The sequence below is a fragment of the Marmota flaviventris genome, chromosome 8, assembly GCF_047511675.1.
Source record: "Marmota flaviventris isolate mMarFla1 chromosome 8, mMarFla1.hap1, whole genome shotgun sequence".
Classification (NCBI taxonomy): Eukaryota; Metazoa; Chordata; class Mammalia; order Rodentia; family Sciuridae; genus Marmota; species Marmota flaviventris.
Window position 1 is genome coordinate 64,748,373 of NC_092505.1, and position 12,121 is coordinate 64,760,493.

General features: G+C 40.1%; 2 protein-coding genes across 7 annotated transcripts in view; one reads left to right on the forward strand and one right to left on the reverse strand.

The window, feature by feature from the left end:
* The window catches only part of LOC114093381 (basic helix-loop-helix domain-containing protein USF3), a 233,341-nt gene that overhangs the window by 62,619 nt on the left and 158,601 nt on the right, over nucleotides 1-12,121 (forward strand). The gene's annotated exons all lie outside the window — the stretch shown is intronic.
* Nucleotides 4,699-12,121, reverse strand: part of Sidt1 (SID1 transmembrane family member 1) — a 78,906-nt gene continuing 71,483 nt past the window's right edge. For all 6 annotated transcript variants that reach the window (XM_027936058.2, XM_027936057.2, XM_027936055.2 and 3 more), the window contains 5 exons: nucleotides 10,468-10,514; nucleotides 7,515-7,620; nucleotides 7,318-7,428; nucleotides 6,143-6,256; nucleotides 4,699-4,761 (listed from right to left, as the gene is read on the reverse strand). In XM_027936058.2, coding sequence (XP_027791859.2) covers nucleotides 4,699-4,761; nucleotides 6,143-6,256; nucleotides 7,318-7,428; nucleotides 7,515-7,620; nucleotides 10,468-10,514 — 441 coding nt within the window. The remainder of the gene's footprint in view (nucleotides 4,762-6,142; nucleotides 6,257-7,317; nucleotides 7,429-7,514; nucleotides 7,621-10,467; nucleotides 10,515-12,121) is intronic.

A 12,121-nucleotide genomic window follows, 5' to 3' on the forward strand; every position in this document is an offset into this window, starting at 1 on the left:
TCAGAGGTAGATTTGGAGGACTTCTGGACTCTTGAAGATTTTTTGAGTCTCTGAATGTTTTTTAGAAACTGAAAAAGCCTACTACATTCCTTTGCTTTCTCTTTATTTAAATTTTTGATTTTGAACCAATGGGCTCCTAGTGGTAACCTGACACTTTACTGGGATGTGTATTTTAATTTAAAATGAATCTTTGGGTCTACTTTGCCAAGTGCAGGACTTTGGTTCTTAACAAGCCCAGAAAATGATGCAACAGCCCTCACAGGAATCCAGCTGTTCCAGTTTAGAGAGACTAACAGATCCAAAGCCGTGCTGTAGCTGTATTAGATGGCTTTCCAAAAGCACTGTAAATTTCATTGTTACGTGGAATTATATGATAATCACAGATCTTCTGAATTTTGGAAAAACATTATCTTTTTGTTAATATGTTGAATAGTTATATAATTCTAGGCTGTGTTTTGCCCCTATGTATCTGCACAGATAAACTGTTGAATGCTCACTACAGCACTGTCTATCTTCCTTTTCTCTGGTTGGAACCTGAACTACTCACTTTGATTACTTATCAGAGTTCTGCACCATTCACTTTACCTAGCAAACAGTGACTTCTCTAAATTTCAGTTTCTCCATTTAGGAAATGGGGATAATGTTAGAGTCCTAACTTCTTAGGGGGCTTTCATGATGAGATTTGCAATGTAGGTAAAAACCCTTGGCAGAGTGCATAATGATGAGTATTTGCTGTTTTAATAATCAATTCTGCTGACTTTCATATTCTAGGGGTTGGAGATGGGAACTGAGGGTAGTAGTGGCCAATGGTAAAATCACACTAAAAGTACAAATTGAGAACTTCAGTTCCATGATTGTCCTCCCATCAGGGAGGGGTTTTCTGAGAGTTTGGGAGACGAAGCTGTTTTATTTCTTCAAGGATGGATTAAAATGATCCCCACCGCAACCATCTTATCTTTCTCTTCAAAGTTCTATTCTTTGCTGTGGTTAAAACTGGGACTTGTATTTTTCTTATGAAATGTTTGAGGTTTCCAGTTCCAAACATCTCTTATGTTTTTGCTTCTCTGCCCTTATCCAGACTGACAGCTTTTCTTCTCCCCATATAAGTCCAGAGGGGTGTCAGCTTGCCTGTTAGTCCAAGTATGATGTTTTAAAATACTTATTGTAGAGCTGGGGCTGTAGCTCAGTGGTAAAGTGCCTGCCTCACTGTGTGAGGCACTGGGTTCGATCCTCAGCACCACATAAAAATAAATAAATAAAGATATTGTGTCCATCTATAACTGAAATAATTTTTTTTTTTCAAATAAAATACCTCTTGTAGTAGCTGCAGTTGTCTTTGTAGTCTCAGCTCAAGTGGACCCAAAGGTCTTTTTCTTTTTGCTATGAGTCTATCTGAAAACAAACAAAAATAAACCCCCCACATCAGAAGTTCGGCTCTCCCTCTTTGGTCCTATCTTCCTTCCTTAACTCTTTTTCCAGAGTTCTCACTAAAATGATGCTCCGTAGGCTTCCATTCATCATGTGTCACCAACACTACGGCGCATGGATTTCCATGAAGTTAATCAATTTTCTTTCCCTTCTAGCTTACCTCTATTTTCATCACTCAAAAGCTATCTTTCCCTCTTTGTCACAAACCAGTCTGTTATGGTTAGATATGAGGTATCCCCCCAAAAACTCATGTGAGACAATGCAAGAAAGTTCAGAGGCAAAAGGATTGGGTTACAGAGCCTTAACTGAATCAGCACATTAATCCACTTCAATGGATTAGTTGGGTGGTAACTGGAGGCAGTTAGGGTGTGGCTGAAGTTATGAAGGTCACTGCGGGCATGCCATTGGGGTATATATTTTGTCTCTGGTGACAGGAATGCTCTCTCTGCTTTCTTGTTACCGTGTTCTGAGATGTTCTGAGGTGAGTGGCCCAGCTCTGTGAGCACGCAGGCTGTCTGCATGCTCACTCCCCTCTGCTTCTGTATGTGGAGCAGCCATGACTAGGTTTACACTTTCATTACACAACCAGAACACAGACAGAACCTATGTAGCTTGCACTGCCAAAACAGTGCAGTTCAGATAGATCAGCATCCAGAATGAGAAACGTGAGTGTTGATTTGCTGAGACTTGTATTTTGGGACCCTACAAGAACTTTCTGGTTGATGCTTGGAGGTTCAAAGTAAGCAGCTGCCACTGTTTGCCCCAAGTAGCTGGCTCAGGGATAACCTTCAGTCATGGAAAGTCCCTTCCCCAGTTAGTCTCTGGTTTTCCACTGGCTTGTCTTGCTGCTAAAATAAAACTAGGGTAATCCCTCAGCCATCCAGCATAACAGGTGGGGCTGTCTCTCCAGCCCCATTTATCAGAGGTGTGAAGAGGTCATTTTTTACCCTCTGGCTGCCACAACTCTGACCTGCTCCAGCTAAACTGCTCTTATTCTTTCTGGGGTTGCTTTGCCAAGATCATCTTCACAGTTACTGCTTTCTCAGTTAACCTCCCGCTGAACTTGGCCTCCAGAATTAACCTTGCTTTTGGTTTTGAAAAGCTAAGTCTATGAGCATAGGCAGACGTTAGCATAGGCACTGTGCTACCTACCAAAGATATATCATGAAACTACTAAGTTCTGGCTGCTCCCTTCTACCCAGCACTCATATGAATCCCACAGATGCAGCTCCATGACTTTCTTATGTCCTCCAACCACAAGATTGGTGCTATAGAAAGAATTAGCAATACATACACTTAGAATTTATATTTATAAAAGCAGACTTAGTCTGGGTTTTTAGTCCTGCTGCAGAGAACAAAACTGACCACAGTGTGTGACTTGATTGCACAAGACAGACATTACCAGAACACAGCAAGGAACAGTCCACCCCTTTCTGCAGGGGCCCTCCCCATTTTCACTGATGTTTTTCCCAAACAAGCTTCTGGAGACATTTATTTACTTGGGTGGACTTTGTTGTTCATATCTTTAGTGTCTCCTTTGAGTGCCTTAAAAGAATTACGCCAAGTTAGTCATAGTGAAATAGGTTCAAAATTTTTTTTTACATGTTAAATTGACCCAACCATTTAATTGGTGGCCTCTGTGTGACCTATGGAAGCCAATAATTTTTAAGGAATAAAGAATAACAGAAGATCAATTACAAATTTAGGAGATTTTTAGAAAAAGCACATAAAATATTTCACAGAAAGCACATTTGTGTTTTTAAAATTTAGGAAAAGCTTACTGTTCAAACTTGCAAAGTATCTTTTTTGAACAGTATGCAAATATTTGAGAGGAAAAACATTTTAAAGGATAATGTCCAATCTACTTCTCTAATGAATGACTAGGAAAGTAGAGATGAGAAGTGATTTCAATTTCACAAGCAAACACGTATGTGTGCATACATTTGTATGTCTATTTTCTGATTACATCATACTCCTGGCAACCAGATGTTCTGTCAAAATGGGACTTCTCAGAGGCACAGCTGCCAGACAGTGTGAGAAGGGAACCAGAATGCTAAGCTTTTCAACACCATGCTGGGGAGGGTCAGGTACAAAAAGACACAATGTTCCATTAGCTATACTCTTTGCAACCAGAGAGGCAGAGGAAAATGTGTTCATCCTGAGTAACTTCTGAGAACTTCAGGGAGAAAATCTGGAATTCTGATCATACAAGCTGAGGGGCTCAGTTGTGGAGGCCCATAGAGTGATGCCCCTGGTTAGAACAGTTATTTCTCTGCCAAAGGTCATGTGGGCACATCACTAATCTGTGTGAACTGGAGGCTGAGCAAATACTGTTGTTTCACTGGATTTTCTCCAGTAGCCCCAGTTCACAAGGCAAAGCCTGTCTGCTTGATGTTTCCAGTCTCTTAGTTCTATGAGTGATTTTTCCTGCTCCTTCTACTGCCAGAAGAAATTTTCCCATTTCTCTTCCCATTTTAAGATAAGTGGGTTTAAGGAGTAACAAGGTCTTTCCAAGAAGGTGGAGCCAGAGTAAAGGATCAACACAGCAGTGAAATTAAGACACTGAGAATAGATAAGCACCCAGGCATTGGTCCCAATGATAGTTTCCTGTTCAGAAGAGTGTGTGACAGTGTCCAATCCTGAGTCCTCATGGTGTCAGGAGCCTGGGGGAACATTCAGTGTTCCTTCTGAGGAGGTGACTAGCTGGGCTACCAGCTGGGTGGGGGCTTGGTCCACCTCTGCACCCTCTCCACATTACAGTGAGAAATCATGATTTCACAGGACCTTGCAGAAATGAGATGGTGCTTTGGACCTCTAGAGCAGTGGGCATCACAGAGGTGCGAAGGCCACACCAAGGTTTCTGGGCAGGAAATCCAAGCTGCTGGTCTTTCTGGGCATTCCCGTGGCCCAGGGAAGTATGCAGCCATGTTCTGATAAATGTCAGGTAAGAGTGGGAAGGTCCCAGACAATGAGTTGATTGTCATGCAGCTTTTGTCCACGTCTAACTTTCTGAGTTGACAATGCAGACACAGGTTGGGTGCTTCTGAGCTTCTCAGGGTTTGCCTCTGTCTGCAGCTGTGGCTTCTTTTCTGCCTCCCTTCTTACAGGGTATAGCTCTCCCCCAGCTCCTCTCCTTCCTGTGTGAATGAGAGTTGACTCCACAGAGACGAGTGGAGTGTTTGGCAGTGGGTTTGTTGCTGCAGTCATTGTGTTCTTCAAGAATCAGCACCAAGATGGATCATTTGTTGTACACTTCTTTATGCTGGAGGCTCAGAATACAGGGATCTGGTCTCTCCGAACCACATCCAGGTCATCATCCAGAGTTAACAAAACCTGAGATGAGAGCAACAGAGAAATGAAAAGAATGCTTAGTCACAGCCACACCACATCCCTATTTTGTGATTCCCACAGAGTAAAAACTCTGTTTCCTGAATTGTCTTCCTATCCTCTGTGGCTCCTGCAATGTCTTGCTCATAACAAGCACTTATTATAACTATATAGTTCATTTGTTAATTAATTCAAATAGTCATGAGAATTTATTAGATGTTATTCTAGATGCTGAAGATATAGTTGGAGTAAAAGAGAACTATCCCACCCTCATGGAGTTTCCATCCAAGAGATGGCTTTCGACATGAAACAAATGCATGGGTAAAACACAGTATTTTAGAAAGCTATATGAACTAAGAATGAAAATTAAACTAGGGAATATAGGACATGTGGGATTGGGTGTGGCAAATTTTTACAGGGTGGCCTGGGAAGTCACTTAGAAGGTAACATTTAGGTCAAGACTTAAAGAAAATGCAGTCTTTTGCACAGATTAATGCTATATAAGAAATGGAGCCTTATCCTCCAATTCTAGTTCCCTTGGCCACCACTTTCCCCATATAGAGTCCTTAGCTCCATTTTTCGTTGTCGATCTCTCTCAAGAACAGGACTATCAAAAAGAAAAGTCCTACAGAGTATTCATACAGATTGGATGAACTTCCCAAAGGTGACACTAGGGGGTAGCCCTGCTCCACTCCTGAGGTAGTACGGCCAGCCTGAGACTGCTTCAAGTGGATGGCTTTGGGAGTCCAGTGGTGGTGTCAAGGGAACCTGTGTGCAGGCATGACAGACTTTTAATTCTGAAATGTGAAAAACAAGATTAGAGGATGCTGGGAGATATCATCCCAGGTTGACATAAATATGCATGGCTTCTGGGAAAGAATTTTGGGCAGAAAATAGAGGAATTACAGCAGAGATTTGGCACAGACGGTTAGAAGGCAACACAGGCCTGGCGGCTACCCTGAACCACTCTAGGAATCTGTGAATCATTCATAAAATATTAAGTGAGAGCGGAGGAGTGGGAAGAGAAGGAATAACCCAATGTTATAGGAAATTTAGTGAATGCCAAAAGTGGTTCCTGGAGGGACTTCTAGGCATATGAGTCTAATAACCAAGTCAGTCCTGATGTGCTGTGTTAGTTAGGAAGATAATTTTGTCACTCTGTGTCTAAAATTATTGAAAAGTAAAAGCAAAATGAAAATTGAGATACAATATTTTTAAAAAAGAAAATAATATGCATGTTGAATTATAATGAGGAACTGGAAAGGGAAATTATAGAGGAATATAAAAGAGGATGTAAGGAAGAGTGGAAGAGACCAGAATGTAAAGAGAAAAAGCAATAAAAAGACATGATAAACTCACCAATAATGAGAAGACATGATAAACTCACCAAGAATGAGAAAAACAGGGCAGTAGCAGAGAGAAAGTGCCAAATGTCGTGGTCATCAAAGAAATTCAGCAGGATACACTCACGATTCTTCTCTCGAGATTCTGCGGGGGTTCCCTGGAGGAAGGCGAGGCAAGATAGGAGCAAGATTCCCACAATTCAACTGTTTCAGGGTTTCATATCCAGGAAGCCATAAAGATGCTACTAGATAGCTTAAAAACATTAGCTTCCAAGAAAACAGACCTGCACACAAAACTTGTACACAAATGTTCACAAAATCATTCATAAGTCAAAAAGTAGAAACAGCTCAAATGTCCATCAGTGGGTGAATGCATAGATAATGTGGTGTATCCACACAGTGGAATATTATTAAGCAATAAAAGGATACAAAGTACTGGTACAGCTGTAGCTGGGTGAACCTAAAACATTATCCTGAGAGAAGAATCCTGACTGAAAGGCCATATGTTATTTGTTTCCATTTACATAAAATGTTCAGAGGTGGATTTATGTTGCTGATCAGGGAGAAATGGGAGTGACTGCTTATAGTTACAGAGTTTCTTTCTGGAATGAAAAAATGTTCCAAAATCAATTGTAGTGGTTGCCATGATGGAGAGCTGAGACTTCGTCCCTGCGATGTGCCTCAGATACAGTGCTGATTTCCAAGGCCTTAGTTTTCCTATCTTGGAGGGGATGTAGTAACAACCCCAACCCCTCCCAATCCCTTGGTTTTTGTTGATAGATGGAGGGTAATGGTGATGAGAAAGATGGAGAAGATACACTCATCAAACATTTACATACAGTAAAACTTTACTGGGAACAGAATCATCATACAACATATAATGAAGATTGAATTTGCAGTGTCTATAGGTTTACAAATTCATAAAGTATTACCCTGAAAATGATGAGCCCGTGTCATGGTTGAACGTTTATGTGTGGACAATAAAACCCATCCCTTGGGTTGGGGGTGAAGCTCAGTGGTAGATTGCTTGCCTAGCATGCGTGAGGCCCTGAGTTCAGTCTCTAACACCACAAAAAAATAAAATAAATAAATAAAATAAAACCTATCCCTTCTGGAGGAAGCTTTCAATTTAGAAAATGTAAAAAATATTAAAAGCAGCAAGCACGATAAAGAGGGTGGTAGGAAAGTACAAAGGAAAGATGGAAAGAGAACTGCTCACCTCCCAGCTGCTGAGATTCTGGAAGAAAAAATACAGGGCAGCAGCCCATACCACAGCGGTGGCCAAAATGCAGAAGAGTGGCACTGGCAGGACCTTCTCAGAGCTGCGAAGCTGTTGGGGAAACACAGTGGCAGTGAAGCTGAGGCCATAACCTCTGCCAGGCAGGGGCCCTCCCAGCTCCCCATACCTGCACTTACCTTCATGATGATGTAGAAGGCCAGGTACAGCAGCAGGTTGCAGATGAAGATGCCCAGCATGTAGGATGCAAAGTCTCTGGGCCGGTAGATCAATCCAAAGAGGGCACTGAGGACATGGGAAGAAATATTTGCAGTGGAGAAGGCAGCTTCTTACATCATTGCCTTTTCCCTGCCCTACTCTGTTTTGGAGTGGGAGGAGTTCATTAAAAAACCCACTTTAACACACTGTCACGCATCACTTAATGATGGGGACGTTTTGAGAGATGAATCTTTAGGCAATTTGGCCCCTGTCAAATTGGCAAGCATCCTGGAGTATACTCACACAACATAAGGACGGCTGCTACATCACTAGGCAATATCATCTTATGGGACCAGGGCTTATATGTGGTCTTCCACTGACTAAAATGTCACTGTGCAACACATGACTATATGCTGAACTTTTAAATAACTACATCTTCAAAACATTCATTTCTAATGACTATGTAAAGTTCACATAAGTGAATGTGCTGTACACAGTCATCTTCCCTCTCTGGTTGGTTTCTTCAGTATCCTTCAGTTTTTCATGATCATAAACATTTCTGCAATGAATAAAGGAATACCTTCACAATATTGTTCAACCTAATCTGCAATATCCCATGTAGTAGCATCATGTGGTTATTTAAATTTAAAGTTATTAATTAAAATTAAATAAGATTTTGAAAATCCAGTTCCTTAGTCACAGTAGACACGTTTCAAGTTCTCAGTAGTACTAATAGATCCTGCATTGGTCAATGAAGTGCAGAACACTTCTATCATTCCAGAAAGTTCTACTGGATAATGCAGAGGTGGTCACTATACTCTCTGTCCCTCCTTACTTCTGTTTATCTTACTTTTCAGGCTTTGAAATTTTCATCTAACTGGACAAATACATTTTAGAATAAAATCCCACTAATTTAATTCTAGCTCTAAATCCAAATTTATACATTAAATTGAAAACAGATGTCTTTACAATAGTTAACCTTCCCACCCAGACCCTGATACTTCTCTTCATTTAGTTACGTTTTCTTTTGTATCTCCTAATAAGGCAATCGAATTTTCTGAAAAGAGGTTCTACACATCTCTCAAAGTTTATTCCTAAGCATGTCAACTGTAAAACTGTTATTAACAGACTCTCATTTGATTCCCTTTGAATCCCAACTGACTTATAATACAGAAAACTTCTGCCTTCCAGATTTTGAAATCTTCAATAAACTAAAAATCTCTTGCATAGACTTTAATCAGATCCACCAAATATTAGCATTATGCATACTTGCTTTTTGATTCTTACTCTCTCTCTTTAATCAAACATATACACATATATATGTATGCATTTAATAGCCATAATTCTGTGTGCACATATATGTATATACACATCTGTACAAATGCATACACATACAAATGTATACTATATACCTCTCTATACACACACACACACACCATTATTATTCTTCATATCATAGGAAAGTGATTCTCTTTAAAACACCATTCATACCAACTCACAACGTATCTTTGCAGAGCTACTGAGAGGGAGAAGCTCCCTAGCAGGTAATCAGGGTGTTAGTGTGTTATAGCACCTTGTACGTGTGTAGGCCCTAGTATCTCACAGAGGTGTCTAAGAAGAGAGAGGCCATTTATCTTATCTTGTGAGCAGACTGTGGGTTTGGTTTTGATTGTGTGTGAGGCAGAGATGAGCCAGGTGATTCTGAATTCCTGGGGTCACAGTCATAGGTTGTTCATTATTAAGAGGTTGGTACAGGTGGAGCATGGCGGCACATGCCCACCATCCCAGCTAATTCTTTTGGGTTGATTCTGAAGGTCTGTCTCTTTCTTCATGCCTTCATATGTCTTAATGTGTGCCAGGAGCAGGCAGCCATTTTTCTATCAAAGGTCACTGACCCAGAGAAACATATCAGCTAAGAGCCATAAACAAAAGCAGCTAAAATTACTTGTTTATTTTCAAGTTATCAATAAAATATATCACATGGTCAAAGTGAGACTAGATTGCATAAAATATTTCAGCTATTTTGAATCTCTTTGAAGAAAAGGGCCAAGGGGATGACAAGAGACAAAAAGAGGAAGAAGAATGATAAAGGTGGAGGAGGAATAAGGAGACCCAGAGGGAAAGAAAGAAATAGGAAAAAGACTTGCTCTTGCTCTTATGCACCGCCACTCCCCCATCTCTCTTTGACAGACAGTTGCATGCACATAACAAAAAATAGAAATTCTACCAAAAAGAATGCCTATGGGGGGGGGGGGATGTGCTCAGCAGTAGCACACTTGCCTGCATGTGTGAGGCACTGGGTTCGATTCTCAGTACTCCATATAAATAAATAAACTAAAGGCCTATTAACAGCTTTAAAAAAAAAAAAAAGAATGCCTATGGGGTAGCCTTTATAGAAAAGTTCTATGAAATAATTTAAAATTGTATTGCATCTTTGCACCTATGAGCAAGCATAATCTATCCATCCATCCCATCCATTCATCCATCCATATGATCTGATCTGTCCTCATAGATGTTTCTCTTCTTGAGCAAATGAACTCAATCACTGTATCAATGCTTTAGAAGAAGCCACTATTGTCACTTTAGTGTTTTCTTTTCAGGGAAAAGAAAACAAAAAAAAAAACAAAAACAAAATCTTTTAATCTTTTAATCAAGTCTCTAGGGCAAGCATATGCTTACCCTTTTCTTAATTTCAGATTTCTTTGTAAAAATGACAGTCAAGAGGGGCTGGGACTGTGGCTCAGTGGTAGAGCACTCGCCTATCATGTGTGAGGCACTGGGTTCGGGCCTCCACACCACATAAAGATAAATAAAGGTATTGTCCATCTATAACTAAACAATAAAGATATTAAAAAAATGACAGTCAAGAAAAGTTAAACCACAGTATTACAGACATTAATAAAGACAAAAACCTATTTTTCCAAGACTACTTACAAGGACCAGTTAACCAGATTGCCCACAATGAGCAACACCATTCTATCCTGGAAAAGAGGAAAGAAATCATTAAAAGAGAGGTCATACAGGCTGATTTTTTTTTTTAACCCTACTGTGGTGTAAGTATCAACCAAGGGAAAATGATTGCCTTGTTGACTACTGTGTTCTGTGGTTCTAAGAAAGCCTTACCTATCATCTGAAACTAAGCCTCTACAAGAACTAGAGGGCAAGCCCCCCCACTGAAAACAGACATGACCTTGTCCCCAGAAAAGAAAAGGAAATGCGGTCAGCAAAGTAGGATGCTGGCTGTTTCCCCCAAGGCTCAGCGGAGCTGGGCAGCTGGACCCACTTCTTAGTGTGAGGCTGGTGGTGAGTGCTGATTATCTAGTAGTTAGATTTCTGTCCCTGGTTCTATGTGATTGAGGACCCATTCTCTGATTTGTGTTTCTTGGTAACCTCCATTGCAACTGTCAGGACCACTGAGGGAGTTAGTTTTGTACTAATTACTCTGGCTCCAAGGAGGCCCTGCAACTCCCAGGCTTCTGGTCTCTACGACACACAGTCTGGACAATATAGCTACTGATTAGAGGATAAAATACAGAGGAACAGTCCATTTTAAAGGGTAATTGCTTTGATAGAGGTTTATTCATAATCTGTTCCTGCTTCTTTGCATACTACTTCAAATTTTAGATACTAAATAATTATATTTTAATTTCCATGGTCACTTATCTTCTATTTAAAACTAGCAGTTCTCTGTCTTTAAAGGGGATCCACCCAATTTGGAGGAAATGTCTTTATTTAAAAAACAAAACAAAAAAAACATTAATTCACTGATTAGAATGGCCCAATTCCCAAACTCTGACAACACCAAATGCTGAAAGGGTATGGAATGATAATAACTTTCATTCATTGTTGATGGAAATGTAAAATGATACAGCCATTTTGGAAGACAGTTTGGCAGTTTCTTATAAAACTAAATACATGCTTACCATATGATTCAGCAATTGCTTTCCTTGGTATTTTCCCAAATGAGTTGAAAACTTATGTCCACAACAAAAGCCTGAACACGTTTGTTATAGCAGCTTTATTCATAATTACCAAAACTTGGAAGCAACCAAGATGTCTTTCAGTAGGTGAATGAATAAATAAACCTTTAGATAATGGAATATTATTCAGCACTAAAAAGAAACTAGTTATCAAGCCATAGAAAGATATGGAGGAACCTTAAAAATGCATGATACTAAGTGAAAGAAGCCAATTGAAAAGGCCACACATTATGTGATTCTAATAACATGACATTTTGGAAAATGCAAAACTATGGGGACAATAAAAAGATTGGTGGTTAGCAGAGGTTAAGATGGAGGGATTGATGAACAGGCAGAGTACAGAGGACTTTTAGGGCAGTGCCACTGCTGTATTTGGCATTACAGTTGTCAGTACATGCTATTATTATTTGTTAAAACTCATAGAAAGCACAACATAAGTGAACTCTGTGCGAACTATGGGTAGGGTGAAGATGTGTCAATGTTGGTTCATCGATTGTAACCCATGGACTGTTCTGTTGGGGATGATGACAGAGGGGGAGTATGTGCATATTTAGGAGCAGAGAGGATACAGAAAATCTCTGTACCTTTGCTTAATTTTGCTATGAACC